Raw genomic sequence first — 12,066 nt, 5'->3', positions numbered from 1 at the left:
TTGCATTTGTCAATAATCATGTCCGCAAGAGTAGTGTAACCCCTCGCGTCCTATATAGCTCCATCATCGCGTCCTAGCGATGCACACACCGATATGCCCGTCCCCAATCCCGACCGGACGGACCCAAACACCAATTCAACAGCCAGACCGAGTCTCATAACCCGGGGGTATCCTTAAGCGGCGCGATGCTAACAAGACGTGTCCCTAAATCCATGACCTAAATCGAAACCACAGCCATTCGCCAAAAGTCATGCCAATGCTTTGTAGAAGCCGAGCGCTCCCACCCGAAAATATGCAAATACTGGTGAGGCCAGGATCTTTGTATGTGTCTCACGTAATATTGACACCGAAGGATGTTGCAAGATGGGAGAAGAATGATAGAGGAAAAGAGTCCCGTAAGGACTATCTGTCGTGGTTGGTAGGTCTCTGTTGCTGAGGCTCGGGGGAACCAGGTCTGCTGGAGTGCTCCCTAGGTGCTTGCGGGGTGATATTCGTCTCAGGTGCAGGATCACCAATCTCGGGACCTTGGGCCACAGAGGAAGGCGGTTGAGAAGGGGCTCTCATTTCTTGCTCATTTTGTCGGGCACCTGGCCGCTGGAAGGTCTCTGGAGTGAAGCGTATGCGAGACGCTCGATTCGGCACTGTCGAAGGAGCCTCTCCTGGAGGCGAGCCATTGGATTCATCTGCCTGCGCGGGCGACGAGTCGTTATCCATGGTAGGCAGAGGTGCTGGGCTGGGCGCATCGATAGCAACCTGAACCGCTTCTCCCGTTGATATCTCTTCTCGTTGCTGTTGCTGTTGGAGAATCTCCGGCGACCATGTTCTTCCACGTGGCTGAGCTGGGATGATGGTAACAGGCAGATTCATCTCGACTCCCTGCGGGGGTTTCTTCTTCGATCTGAACCGTTCTCCTTGCTGTGCCGCAAAGGTCCCCAGCCGGTCTTTCAAAGCCAAACCAGTATAATTCCGTTGAGGGATGTTGAGCGAGACATCTTCTACTCCGAGGGGTTCGATGACGCGTCCACGCTGGACCTCTGGGGGCGGTGAACGGCCTCGTCGCCGAAACGGATTCACATTGACAACGGCTTGCCAGTTCCATCGCCTTCTATCCCGGCTCGCATTTGTGTCTTCTATGATTTCGATACCCTTTTCCGGATCGATGTCCGTATCTGATTGGTGAGGATCCTGTGCGTGCTCATAATCGGGGGAAGGCACGCGTTGTAATCTCTCTTCGATAGGCACGGCTTGATTGGGTACAGGAGGAGTATTGCTGATGGGATGATATCGCACCGCATACACGGTGCTGTCTGCGCTTGTTGTGTCTGTCCGGCTAACAGGAGAGGCGACCGTAGGCGGTGGACTCCGTGGACTCTGTAGCGGTGCGTAGGCTCGCGAGCTGCGTTCACCGCGCTGTGCAGACTGTGACCGGCGATGAACAGGCGCCGGCGCCGGGATATGGATGGTTCGTTTCTTGTGTGGTTCGGTCTTCGGCAGCTGCCTTCTTGACAGGCTTAGCTTCTGAGCGAAGCTATGTAAACGGGCTGCGTGACCCGATGCGAAGATGCCGCCACCTCTTCCAGACCCGTCGTCTCCGGATCTCTTCGGGTCGTCCGCCATATAGCCGCGACGCTGCATACTAGGCCAATTGAGCTCGTGTGAGGGCGTGGTGTCGAGCATCTCGTCCCCATCATAGATCTCTCTCCCTAAGATACCATCTTTCCGTTCTTCTCTTTCTAGAGCTTCAATGCGCTCGACCCACTCCCACACGATGACACTGGCGGCGGCGGCTCCGACCCATCTGAAATAATCTCCCCAACCGGCGATGGTATAATTAGAAATATCGGTGATAAAGAAAACAACAGGTGTAAGGATGGCGACGATGGAAAGAAGAGCGACAAGAGAAATGTTCCACATCATGGGGTGGTAGAAAGCGGTTCTTCGCTTCGTGATAGCGTAATACATGACCCAGGCCGCGTAGAGCATGCTGAGGGATAACTGGAAAAGGTAGCTCAATGCGGGGATGGCGGTTTCGAAATGTCGAGGACTGCGCTTCTCGGTGTACGGACCGAAGCTGTTAAGGGAACTAAAGGTAATATCCAGGAGAATGAGGGCGAATCCGACCCATTTGATGATGACCTTCTCTTTATGGCGCGGAAATAGGCGAATCAGGGTCTGCACCTGGGCGAGCCAGAGGAACACATCTGATATAACGCGTGAAACCTTGATCTCCATGCCCGAGACAACCTCGTCTCGCAGCTGCATTGCATCCATGAACCCCTCGTTGTACTGTCTCTCGGCGATCTCGAATGTGTCGGCGGTGGCGAGCGTCAGCGACACCGCGACGGTCAGCGCAGCGACCTTTTGCAGCCACGGCCGTGTTCCAACGCCAATAATGGATCCTCCTCCTTGCGCTCCGCTAATCATGCCGCGTCGTCCCATCAATCCCGAGCGTCCTGACGGTCCCCCAACGAAGAAGGTTCGCGGTGTTATGATGAGCATAATGACGAGCATCCAGGCAATGACGGTCGCGGCGCCCGTCGCATACGCCTGCGGAGTAATAGAGGCATGGAAGGGGTCGCGCATGTCGGTAATGCTCGTCACGCCTCCCGAGTCCTCCGCGTTGACTTGCGACTGCTCGGTGGTCGGGCATTGCGGCGTGAAGACGGCGTCGGTCTCGAGCGTGATGGTATTCCCCGGCGCGATTTCTATGACGCCCAGCGAGGGGAGCGTAAACGGGGTGCAGTGCTGTGGCGAGGCGTCAGTACGCAAAAGAGCGCGGGCGTGATCGCGATACTCACGCGAAAGGACTCGGTGTTGGTCGGCTGGGCCCTCCTCCACGCCGCGGGAAGCCCCATCCTCGGTGACTATACTGGTCCAGCAGCAGCGGGTGGCGGGGCGTGTTCTCCCATCGATCTTCAGACTGGCGGCATGGCCTCGAGCGCGGCTTCGATGTGGGCGACGATGTTGGAGCGGCAAGGCACAGCGAGGAAGGCTTGAACGAACTTGGCGCTTCTTGGTCTGCGGAGGGTGGGAAGAGGAGACAGGCTGGAACAGCTGGTGCCACACCAAGCGTCGGGTCCAAGCCAAGCGCTGATCCGAGACCTGCATGCGGCCTAGCGCCCCGTCCGAAGCGCGGCTAGAGCGCCGGCACCCCTCTCCCCACAGGAGCGTCAAATCACCCAAATATCCGTCTGTCGTCGCGCATGGATGGCAGACCCTGACGGCGTTCAACCGCGTCGTCGAGCACGCGTTGCGCTCTGGACGCTCGCCCAAGCTGCCCTCCCAGAAGTGAGATCGCAGCGACATCCTCGCCGATACGAGCATCGAGCGAATGAACACCTCAGCAGGCGCTCGCTAGCCGCGTTCTCCACCGAACATCATCCGATACTTATCGTCCTCATCCACATGTGAATGGCGAGTCCTGTCATCGCAGCTGATGCTGTATGCAAGAGTTCGGAACAGCGGCAAGAGTGGTTGTGGTCGCTGCGTCGGCCAGTCCAGCGCCCGTGGATGACAATTTGACAGAAGCGTGTCCATGGCTCGAATTGCCCGGCTAGTCGCAGCGAATTACGCCTCCATCAAACCTCAGCTTGGATGCTGGCAATATTCTACTAGCAGTCGAGCACCTATCTGGACCCGCGTGGCGGTGGTGAGCGTGCAGTGCAGTTGATAGATGCGCGCTCAACAGCGCGGAAGAACACGAAACAAGTTTGCGAAATCCATCCTCAGATTGAACCGCAAAACGACAAACAACTGCTCCGTTGCGTCATAGACCAAGAAGCAACAGTTGGCATTGTGGCGAGGCTGCCCTGGGCGCTTGACCGAAAGCTTGACTCTCGGCTCCTCCGTTGTGGAACGCAACATCCGTACGCCGAGCGCAACCCACCACAGTGGAAAGATCCACAAAAAGGCAACTTTCGCTCGTTTTGCCGTCAAGCGGGGATTGCGGTATGGGGAAAAGAGACGGTGTTTAGGCCGCCCTCGAGGAGCATACCACAGTACTGCTTGGCAACCTCAATATAGCCTCGACATTCGGCGTAGAACTTCGTAGCTCGGTTTCGCCTCTACTCGCACGGAAACCTGTAGTTTATTCAACAAGCCTAGATATTGGCGAACAGATCTGCATACCCAATCCTCCTCGACACTACCCTATACGTTCAGCGCAATACACGTTAGCTCGAAAGAAGCACTGCATAACTGACTGCTAGAAGCCTTGGCTACACCTACATCTACCCAAGAACGCAGGACCCCAGGGAATATGTAGCGCAAGATCTTTAGCTGAGGCAAGGACCGCAAAATAATACAGCGGGGTCCTTTACTTGAGCTGCTCATTTAACACATCAAGAGGACTGCGGAAGGGTTTCACCATTAGTACGTTAGCTCGAGTACCCTTCATCCTCATAGCACTCTAAGCAGGCGAGATAGGAGATCCCATGAGGTCTGCCCGTATGTGAAATATACTCTACGGCTACACTATTCCTGTCTACTCGCTCACCATCTCTCTATCTCCTAAACCCATCTCGCAGACCACCAGACGAACACACCCCTCTCCTCTTCCTCTTCCTCTTCCTCTTCCTCTTCCTCCCTTCTACAAACCCAAGAACACGATCGCAAACCCATCACTCCCTCCCCTCCAATCACCCCATCCATTCACTCCGTCCTCAAAGCCGACCTACCTACCTACCCGCCCGCCTACCCGCTCCTACCCATTTCATTTCCACCCCCACCTCCCCTCCCCTCTAAAAAGTCTTCCTGCCCCCACACTCCCAAATGCCACCGCCCATCTGTGCTGCTCTTCGCCCCATCTATTTTCCCAGGTCGCACGCAGAACATCATCACCCATCACCCATCGCGATATACAGTAGTCCCGAGTAGACGACGTTAGAAACCGCCGCCCGAGCGCGTCCTCTTACCCAGCATTTAGGAAGGAATAAAAAGAAATGTTTACGCTCGTCCATCGCCTAAGCACGCACCGAGTCCGTCCGCCGTAGAAGCGTTCGTCAGTTGTCGCGAAAGCTTCCTCCCCCTCACTGCTCTAAGCTGGACAAATTCCCAAGTCATACATGGCCTCACACAGATATAGCACGAACTCCTTACAGTAAGGAGATATGGAAGCGCATTGTTCACACGCAGTTGCGAGAAAGTGCGTCATGTCTGTGAATTGTGTGTGATTCGCATCACCTAACCATCTACTGTAAATACTCCCAATCAGTTCCACTCCATATGCTGCTATCCGTTGGGGTATTCGTATTCTACACATATTCCAAAAAGCGCCAAATGTGCGACGCGCGCTCGCTAAAGACGACGTCGCATGCAAGTATGACTGTACCAACGGACCGGTCTGTTAAATGCAATGCAAAAATGCGGTGATCCAAAACAAAAGGAAAGAAAATCTGCTGCCGGCTGGGCCGTGTAATATCGCATCAGCTCTTGACCGACATTTCGTCCACGTTTCCCGCCCACTCGCCAATAGGTATATTTCTAAAACGCCAAGCCCACAAAAGAACTGTCAGAAATTCCCACTCTTCAAAATCGCTCATCGAGTAATGGATTCCAGAAGTCGAACGATCGTAGTCTTCTTGCCGCTGCACCCCCACCTTACACGCCTTCGGCGCCCGTCGGCATACGCCGCAGATCCCGCCACGCTGGCACTGCAGCGCACAGCGCGCAAAAAGCCGCGAGGAGCAAAAATAACCACTCAGCACCAGGAACGTCTCGTAATGCAACGCAGGAACGAAACATCGGTGGAGTGACCTTCGGAATCCGGAATCCGGCGTATGGCGGCTGCAGTACCTCATGCTGCGCTGTGTTGGCGCTGAAAAATTTTCGCCACCGCGTTCGTACCCAGGTAGGACAGATGGGAATCATAAGACCTCGTGTGACTTTGGGAAGAGCGCCGGAAATGCCGTAGGTCATATGCGTATTCGTACAAATATTCGAGTCTCCTGTCCCGTATGAAAGGAAACGTGATCCAGTAAAACGGTTGGCGATCGGCCTAATCCGAAAGTGATGATGTGTGGAAAGGGTCTCCACATGTCAGGCCGCTGGGACCTAAGCCGCCGAGTTCGCCTGTCCGAGGAGATGGCCGGTCTGCGATCGGCTCCAGGATGATGCGCCAGCTGACGTAGACGCTACTGTGCGCGCTCTGATTCCGCAATATGATGTATGGCTGCAGAGGTCGCGCGACAGGTACAGGGAAACGCCTTCGCTTCGGCACGGGTTGCTTGGGGAGCATTTATGCCCAACACGGTGGGCGAATAGCGCCCTACAATTCCTCTGCCAAAACTGCAACCCATCTCTCCGGCACACCGCTCCCGCTCTGAACGGAAGGTGCCTTGCTAGCGCCCGGTTTCCTTGGGGGTAACCATATGCGCGCTTTGCCGACGGCCTTCGCATCTAGCTTGCCGACGCGCCGCATGTTCATTTCGAGAACAATGACCCGGAGGAAGTCGCTGTTCTCCCTGGGTTCTCGCTGGCGCACTGCTGGCGAGGGAGATAGCGCTCTTCCGGCTTCGGAAAAGGGATCCGCGGTTTTTCGTCGGCGGCTCGAGGAGCGACTCCGGCGCTCGTAGGTCTGCATCTGGATCATGGGCGCCGTTGGGTCGTCGCCCACATCTAGCATTAGCGCGTCGTGGAGCTGCATGGACAGTTCCGACGGAGAAATTGGGGCGGGTTGAGGGTTCAAGTAGCGGCGAAGAGCGGGTGACGGCACCCCTTGCATCTGCTTTGGCCGCATTTCGCTCGTGAATTTCGGTGACAGTAATGAACGGGTAAGAAGGTCATCTGGCGGTACGCTCGGCGCTGTAAAGTTGGAGAATGACTTTGCTGCGGATTTCAGGGCCTGTAGTGAGGCGGTCAAGTTGCTCTTGAAGGACTTGAATCTCTCGGTGGAGGCAGGACGGGCCGTGACGATGTCGGGGATATCCATATTGGCAATCTCATCGCAGTCGTCGGGGTTGAAGTGAAGCAAAGGGTGGTCAAGAATGCAGTCCTCTTTTGGCGGTGATGATACAATCTTCTCGCGACGCTCCAGGGTAGGTCGTCGTCCATATGAATCCGGTGTGCTCAGGTTGTCCCAGTTAGAGGCGAACGAAGGCGCGTCAGTATCCAAAGACGGCGGTATAGTAGATAGCGACTCGCTAGATATCGACCTAGATGTGATAGATCTCGATGCCATAGATTCCTTCTCTTGCTCCACGCTTTGAAAGCTACCATATTCGTCCTCGGACTCATCCACGCGCCCTAATAGCAAATCCAAGGGCGAGCCAACCACCGACGGCGCCAGCTCTGGCTCGTCTTGCTTCCACTCCTGGATCAGCTCGTCCATCGATATTCTCCTGTCCATTCCTGGGCCTCTGCGACGTCGGGGCGGTGGTTTTGGGATCTCGGTGAGGGCAAGAAGGGCGGCGACGGCTGGCGGAATCGCATCGGGTTTGTGGTTCCTCGGGGTGCGCAGCGGTCTGCCACCATTGTGCCCTCGTGCTCTCACTGTCTGCGTCGAGGTTGCGGTTCCAGTTCGAGTAGGCGTGCGAGGCGGGATAACGACGGGTTTTGAATGTATGGGCGCTGCGGGTGGAGGCGCCCCTTTAGCTTCCGGTCTGCGGATAGGTTCCTCCATCTTTTGTACTGGCTTAACGCGCATCTTGTTTGAAGTAGACGGCGCCGTCCTCGCTGATCGGGCTCCCATCTTCTCAGAGGTGCGCGGTGGAGACGGAGCGGACTGATGGAGGAAAGGATAGGACCTTGGCACCATCATACTGGAGAAGGGCGGCGTGACAGCCGTTTCCCGTTACTAAAAAGCCCTGAACCAAGGATGCGGAAAAGCTCAGGGCGTGACGTCTGTCGGTCGCGAAGCCGAAAGCGTTACGTTATTGCCGCAGCCGGATTGGACGAGTCGCCAACGGGGAAGTCGAAGTAACATCAGGCCTGCAGGGTCCGTATTGCGCCGAGGGTCCCCGTGATGCGAGGGCGAAGCTTGAAGATACAGGAATATAGGATAAAGAGCGAGGGCGAGAGAGGTGAGGTGGTGAGAGGTGAAGCGGCTGATAAGGGGTGGCACAGAGGGTGCAGGTGGGAGGTTTATGACGAAGGGTTATCGGAAGGCCGCGATAAAGGGCGGCAGTCGCGTGGGCGGCCAGTCCAAGGGACACACGACCAGTTCAGGTGCGCCGTACCGCTGTGACACTGCTGCGCCGAGTGCAAGCCCAGGCACCACTGGCGACTGTGCGGCGGCGGAGCGGCTTCTGACTGCGTGTCCTCAAGCCTCACGCTGGCTGACTGCACCTTGACAGAGACCCATGTCGGCGCCGCTGCGAGACACCCGGCACACACGCGGGATGCTGCCAGACGCGGCCGGAGATCTGAGAGCGTTCCGGGCGCCCCTGATTGGCCTCCGCCGCCTCCACGATTTGCGACAGGGCTGAAGAGCTGGGCGCGCCCCACGCGCCGGCAAAGAACACCTTTCCAGCCATCGTCGCCATCCCACCCGGCGCAGGCAGTCATGATTACAATTGCACCACACGCACACGACAACAAGCTTCCGGCTCCCGCGGGCGTCCTGATTACCGCAACGCGCTGCAGTTCCCCATCGCGCCGACAGCCTGTCAGGAGGCAGATGCTTATCTCGGGCCCCAACAGTCGGCGACGCATGCAAGCCTGTCGTGCAGAAACCACAGCACCATCTTCGCATCTCCGCCCTGCATACCCCACAGCGAGCCTGCCCTCTTTTGGCAGCCTCTTCCTGCTCGATAAGCTGCGCTGAGAGCTCAACCGCGCCTTCCGCAGCCATTCTCCCGCGCTTCCGAGCCCAACACTTCTTCTCCACACCTTCACGGGCATAATAGCGCATGCAGCGTTTCGATAATATATTCTTGTATTCCTCCACTTATCGGCCAGACAGTCAGCCATAGTAGTACAGCCGCTCGCGCAGTCGTCGTCTTCCTTCCACCAATACCAATGTAGCAGGAGGCGAGCACAGCGCCCTCGCACGAAAATGACTCGAAGCCCAAATAGACTCACAAAAGCAGACACCTCCCTCCCACGCTGCGCCTACGAACGCCGACCCCCATGTTCCGAAGAAAACAAGTTGTGGAGAAAAAGGACCGAACCAGGACCAGCTGCCTCCGGGACGGGACGATCAGAGAGAGCACTGCTCACATGCTAGGCGTGACGACCACATACATGTCCGCCATGTACTTGCGTCCGAGCCGCCAAGCCTCTGCCCGCGCCGTAAATGTACGTGGCGATTCTCCCGACCAGTCGCGTAGAAGAGAGGAAGAAATTTTTGTGAAAACCCAGACCGCCGATCTCGACACAATCAATTACAGAGAAGAGAAGTTAATCAACCCGAGGAAGAAGTGGAAGGGGCGCGTGAAGACCATGCAGGGCCGTGAACAGACATTCCCGTCGTATCCAATTTGGAAAGACATGAACATCATCCAGCGCATGTCACATGAAGCGTGAGTTGGTCGTAGCACCGTAGTCCGAATGAAGAAGGCTGAAGCGGAAAAGAATGAGTCGGGGGGTTTGAGTCGACTCAATAGTCGCCGTCGTCAGTCCATCCGGCTTCGCTGCCTTCAACGACCCGCACCATCCGCCCGCCTTCCTCCATCATTAGGTCGCCATCCACTTGGCGTACGCTCCTGAGCTTCTTGCCATGCACCCCACGTGGCGACGCGGCATGCCCGCCTTCAGGCGTGAAGCGCTTGTTACGGGCAGCCGCCTGGCGGTACTTGTAGAAGTCGACGTCGCGCTCCGGTGGTTCTTCGGATTGCTCGCTGAAGGTCTCCCAGTTTTCCGATCCAGACTGCATGGTAGCCCCTGTGCCGGTTGATGACGTCTGTGATATCTGCCTGCTGCTAGGCACAGGAGGAGCATACTGAGGCGTGTAGCCCACTCGCATGCTGTGCGACATGTAGGTTCGGTCGTCGTACGGATCCTCTGGTGGAACGTGACGTACGATGCTGTCGCTGCGGTCGCTACGGTTGAAATCGAATTGATTCGCTGGTGTTGCTGCCGGCTCTGGTGGGACGAAAAGATCCTTCATCCGTGGCGGAGGAGCCATTGGTGGAGGCATCTTCCGGATGGTCGAATCTTCCCTCTGGTGTTGCGGTCGTCGCTCAGGTGAGTTACCTCCATGCGGCATGGTCTTCAGCGGAGCACGCGATGGGATCTTCGATGGACTCTTTGCTCCGGAGGCTGCCGACACGGAGCTGCCGAGCGGATTGCGGGATATACTGGCACCCATGTTTGATACCGGCGTCTTCGCTCGGCTTGGAGGCGGTCCACGTACGGTACCGGCGCGACTAGCAGAGGCAGCCTTGGGAGCTTGCTTCGCCGGCATGGGAGCTGCGGATGGAGTCTTCGACCGGGGCGGAGGAGCCTTTGCTGCCGAAGCGTACAGCTCATCCAGGTACCGCTCGCCGAGGACCAGGAAAGGCCGGCCATACTCGTCCTCCCACTTCTCGAGCGTCTTCTTCAGGTCAGCCTCAATTTTGGGCAACTCCTTTGCGATACGCTTTCGCATCTTTTCTTCCCTCAACAGCTTCCCCGGGTCGCGCCTCTCTCCTTTGTTTCCGCGCGCCATAAGACGGGACGCATCCTGGCTTGACGCTGCGAGGTCATCCCGCTCTTTCACGAGCTCGCGGTGTCGCTCGATCCTCTGCAGAATTGGCAGTCGCTGTTCCTTGAGTGCTTCCAGTCGGGCAATCTCAGCTTCGTGCGCAGAGAGGAGTGCGTCACTGCAGACATCTATCTCTGTCGTCAGCCGATTGATTCACATAGAACGGAAGGCTTAGCATACCTGAGAAGGCCGGCGTAAAGTCGAGCATCTCCTCTTCGGAGAAGTAGAGAGCATCCCACAGCTCTTGCAGCTTGCATCGGGCTTCTTCAACGAATAGGTGAAGGTTCTGGCGCTTGAGCTCGTTCAGTCTAGCCAGTTCGTCCTCGAACTCGTTGATGGTCCGTAGGCCGCATCCACGGTTATTCGCTAGGAATTGCTTGCGCTCATGCTGCTCAATTCCAAGACGGTCCCACAGGTCCTCAATAGTTGTGCGCAGCTGGGCCAGCCTACGTTCTCGACCGCGCTTCTCCTCCACCAGTCGCTCCTTCCTCGCCCTCAGCTGTGCAAGGTCATCTTTGTGCAGACCCAGCTGCTCTGGCGCCTCGCGATGACACTTGACAATCGTGCTGTCCGTTTGGGCTTGCGGTGTTCCTAGCTCCGCCCACAGTTGAATAATTTCCTGGCACACGACCGTGACCGTGTTCAGTCGGCGATTGTATTCCTCGTAGACGCGACTAAACTCATTGTCAAGCGCCGCGACGTAGGACGGGGAGATGTCGAAGGATGGGGATACGATGGCGTTGGGCCCGGTAGGAGGGAGCTTGATCTGCACGAAGGATGATTCGAGATGGGATGCATAGGATTCAAGAGCTTCGGCAAGTTCTGTGACGTATTAGTGGTATCCCGCGCCGGGTGTTGTAGGACACATACTCCGCACTTGCTCAAAGCGCTCGCGATGTAGCTTGCTAACCGCATTGTACTTCTCCTTCAACTCCTTCATACAGCGCGTCAGCGGGTAGGTGACCCCCATGCCATCGTTGGCTTCGTAGTTCGGATTTGGCTTGTTGTCCTCCAGCGCCGCTTCCATCTGCCTAATCGTCTTGATCAAGCGATGCGCCTCCTCAGTCATCTCATGCTTCTCGTTCGTCACCTGGCGGAGCTGGCTGTGCAGCGTTTCCGACAGAGCTGAGAAGAGCTGCAACACATTAGCCTTTCCCCGATGTTAATGCGCTCGGGATGCCGGATGCCTACCTCCGCCTCGCGCGAGTCCCGCTCATGGCTGGGCACTCCAATCTCGTCGAACAGGCCGTGCAGCTGGCCGATGATGGTGGTGACTTGCTGGGCGAGGTAGCTCGTGTCCATGGCGACTGCAGAGCCTCCCCGCGGCCTCGAGCGTGTATCAAGCGCTCATGCACGTATGACTTGCGTGCAGGTGGGGGGAACGTGAAGCGAGGAATGTATATGTACAGCGGTCGTGGGTGGCAGTCGCAGCTTCGTCCGTCCGT

The 12,066-nt window shown here is 56.9% G+C and overlaps 4 protein-coding genes across 4 annotated transcripts; all 4 read right to left on the bottom strand.

Annotated features, from left to right (window-relative positions):
* Positions 1-58: 58 nt before the first annotated feature.
* On the bottom strand, positions 59-3,202 carry BU26DRAFT_452364 (PalH-domain-containing protein). The gene is made up of 2 exons (XM_033824792.1): positions 2,799-3,202; positions 59-2,745 (listed from the first exon to the last, which is right to left on the bottom strand). The coding sequence occupies exons 1-2, from the start codon at positions 2,853-2,855 to the stop codon at positions 403-405; spliced, it is 2,400 nt and encodes a 799-aa protein (XP_033687211.1). The 5' UTR covers positions 2,856-3,202; the 3' UTR covers positions 59-402.
* A 3,063-nt stretch (positions 3,203-6,265) lies between these two features.
* On the bottom strand, positions 6,266-7,618 carry BU26DRAFT_422425 (uncharacterized protein; the record flags this gene model as incomplete). The annotated part of the gene is made up of 1 exon (XM_033823457.1): positions 6,266-7,618. One exon carries the CDS (start codon positions 7,616-7,618, stop codon positions 6,266-6,268), a length of 1,353 nt encoding a protein of 450 aa, XP_033687210.1.
* Positions 7,619-7,917: 299 nt separating this feature from the next.
* Positions 7,918-9,259, bottom strand: BU26DRAFT_252736 (uncharacterized protein). The gene has a single exon (XM_033821165.1). The coding sequence runs from the start codon at positions 8,905-8,907 to the stop codon at positions 8,080-8,082; it is 828 nt and encodes a 275-aa protein (XP_033687209.1). The 5' UTR covers positions 8,908-9,259; the 3' UTR covers positions 7,918-8,079.
* Positions 9,260-9,535: 276 nt separating this feature from the next.
* BU26DRAFT_422717 (protein regulator of cytokinesis 1) lies at positions 9,536-11,923 on the bottom strand (the record flags this gene model as incomplete). The annotated part of the gene is made up of 4 exons (XM_033823475.1): positions 9,536-10,755; positions 10,802-11,443; positions 11,492-11,756; positions 11,813-11,923. 4 exons carry the CDS (start codon positions 11,921-11,923, stop codon positions 9,536-9,538), a joined length of 2,238 nt encoding a protein of 745 aa, XP_033687208.1.
* Between the last annotated feature and the right edge of the window lie 143 nt (positions 11,924-12,066).

The sequence above is a fragment of the Trematosphaeria pertusa genome (assembly GCF_010094035.1).
Source record: "Trematosphaeria pertusa strain CBS 122368 unplaced genomic scaffold BU26scaffold_4, whole genome shotgun sequence".
Taxonomy (NCBI): Eukaryota; Fungi; Ascomycota; class Dothideomycetes; order Pleosporales; family Trematosphaeriaceae; genus Trematosphaeria; species Trematosphaeria pertusa.
This window is presented reverse-complemented; position numbering and strand designations above follow the sequence as displayed.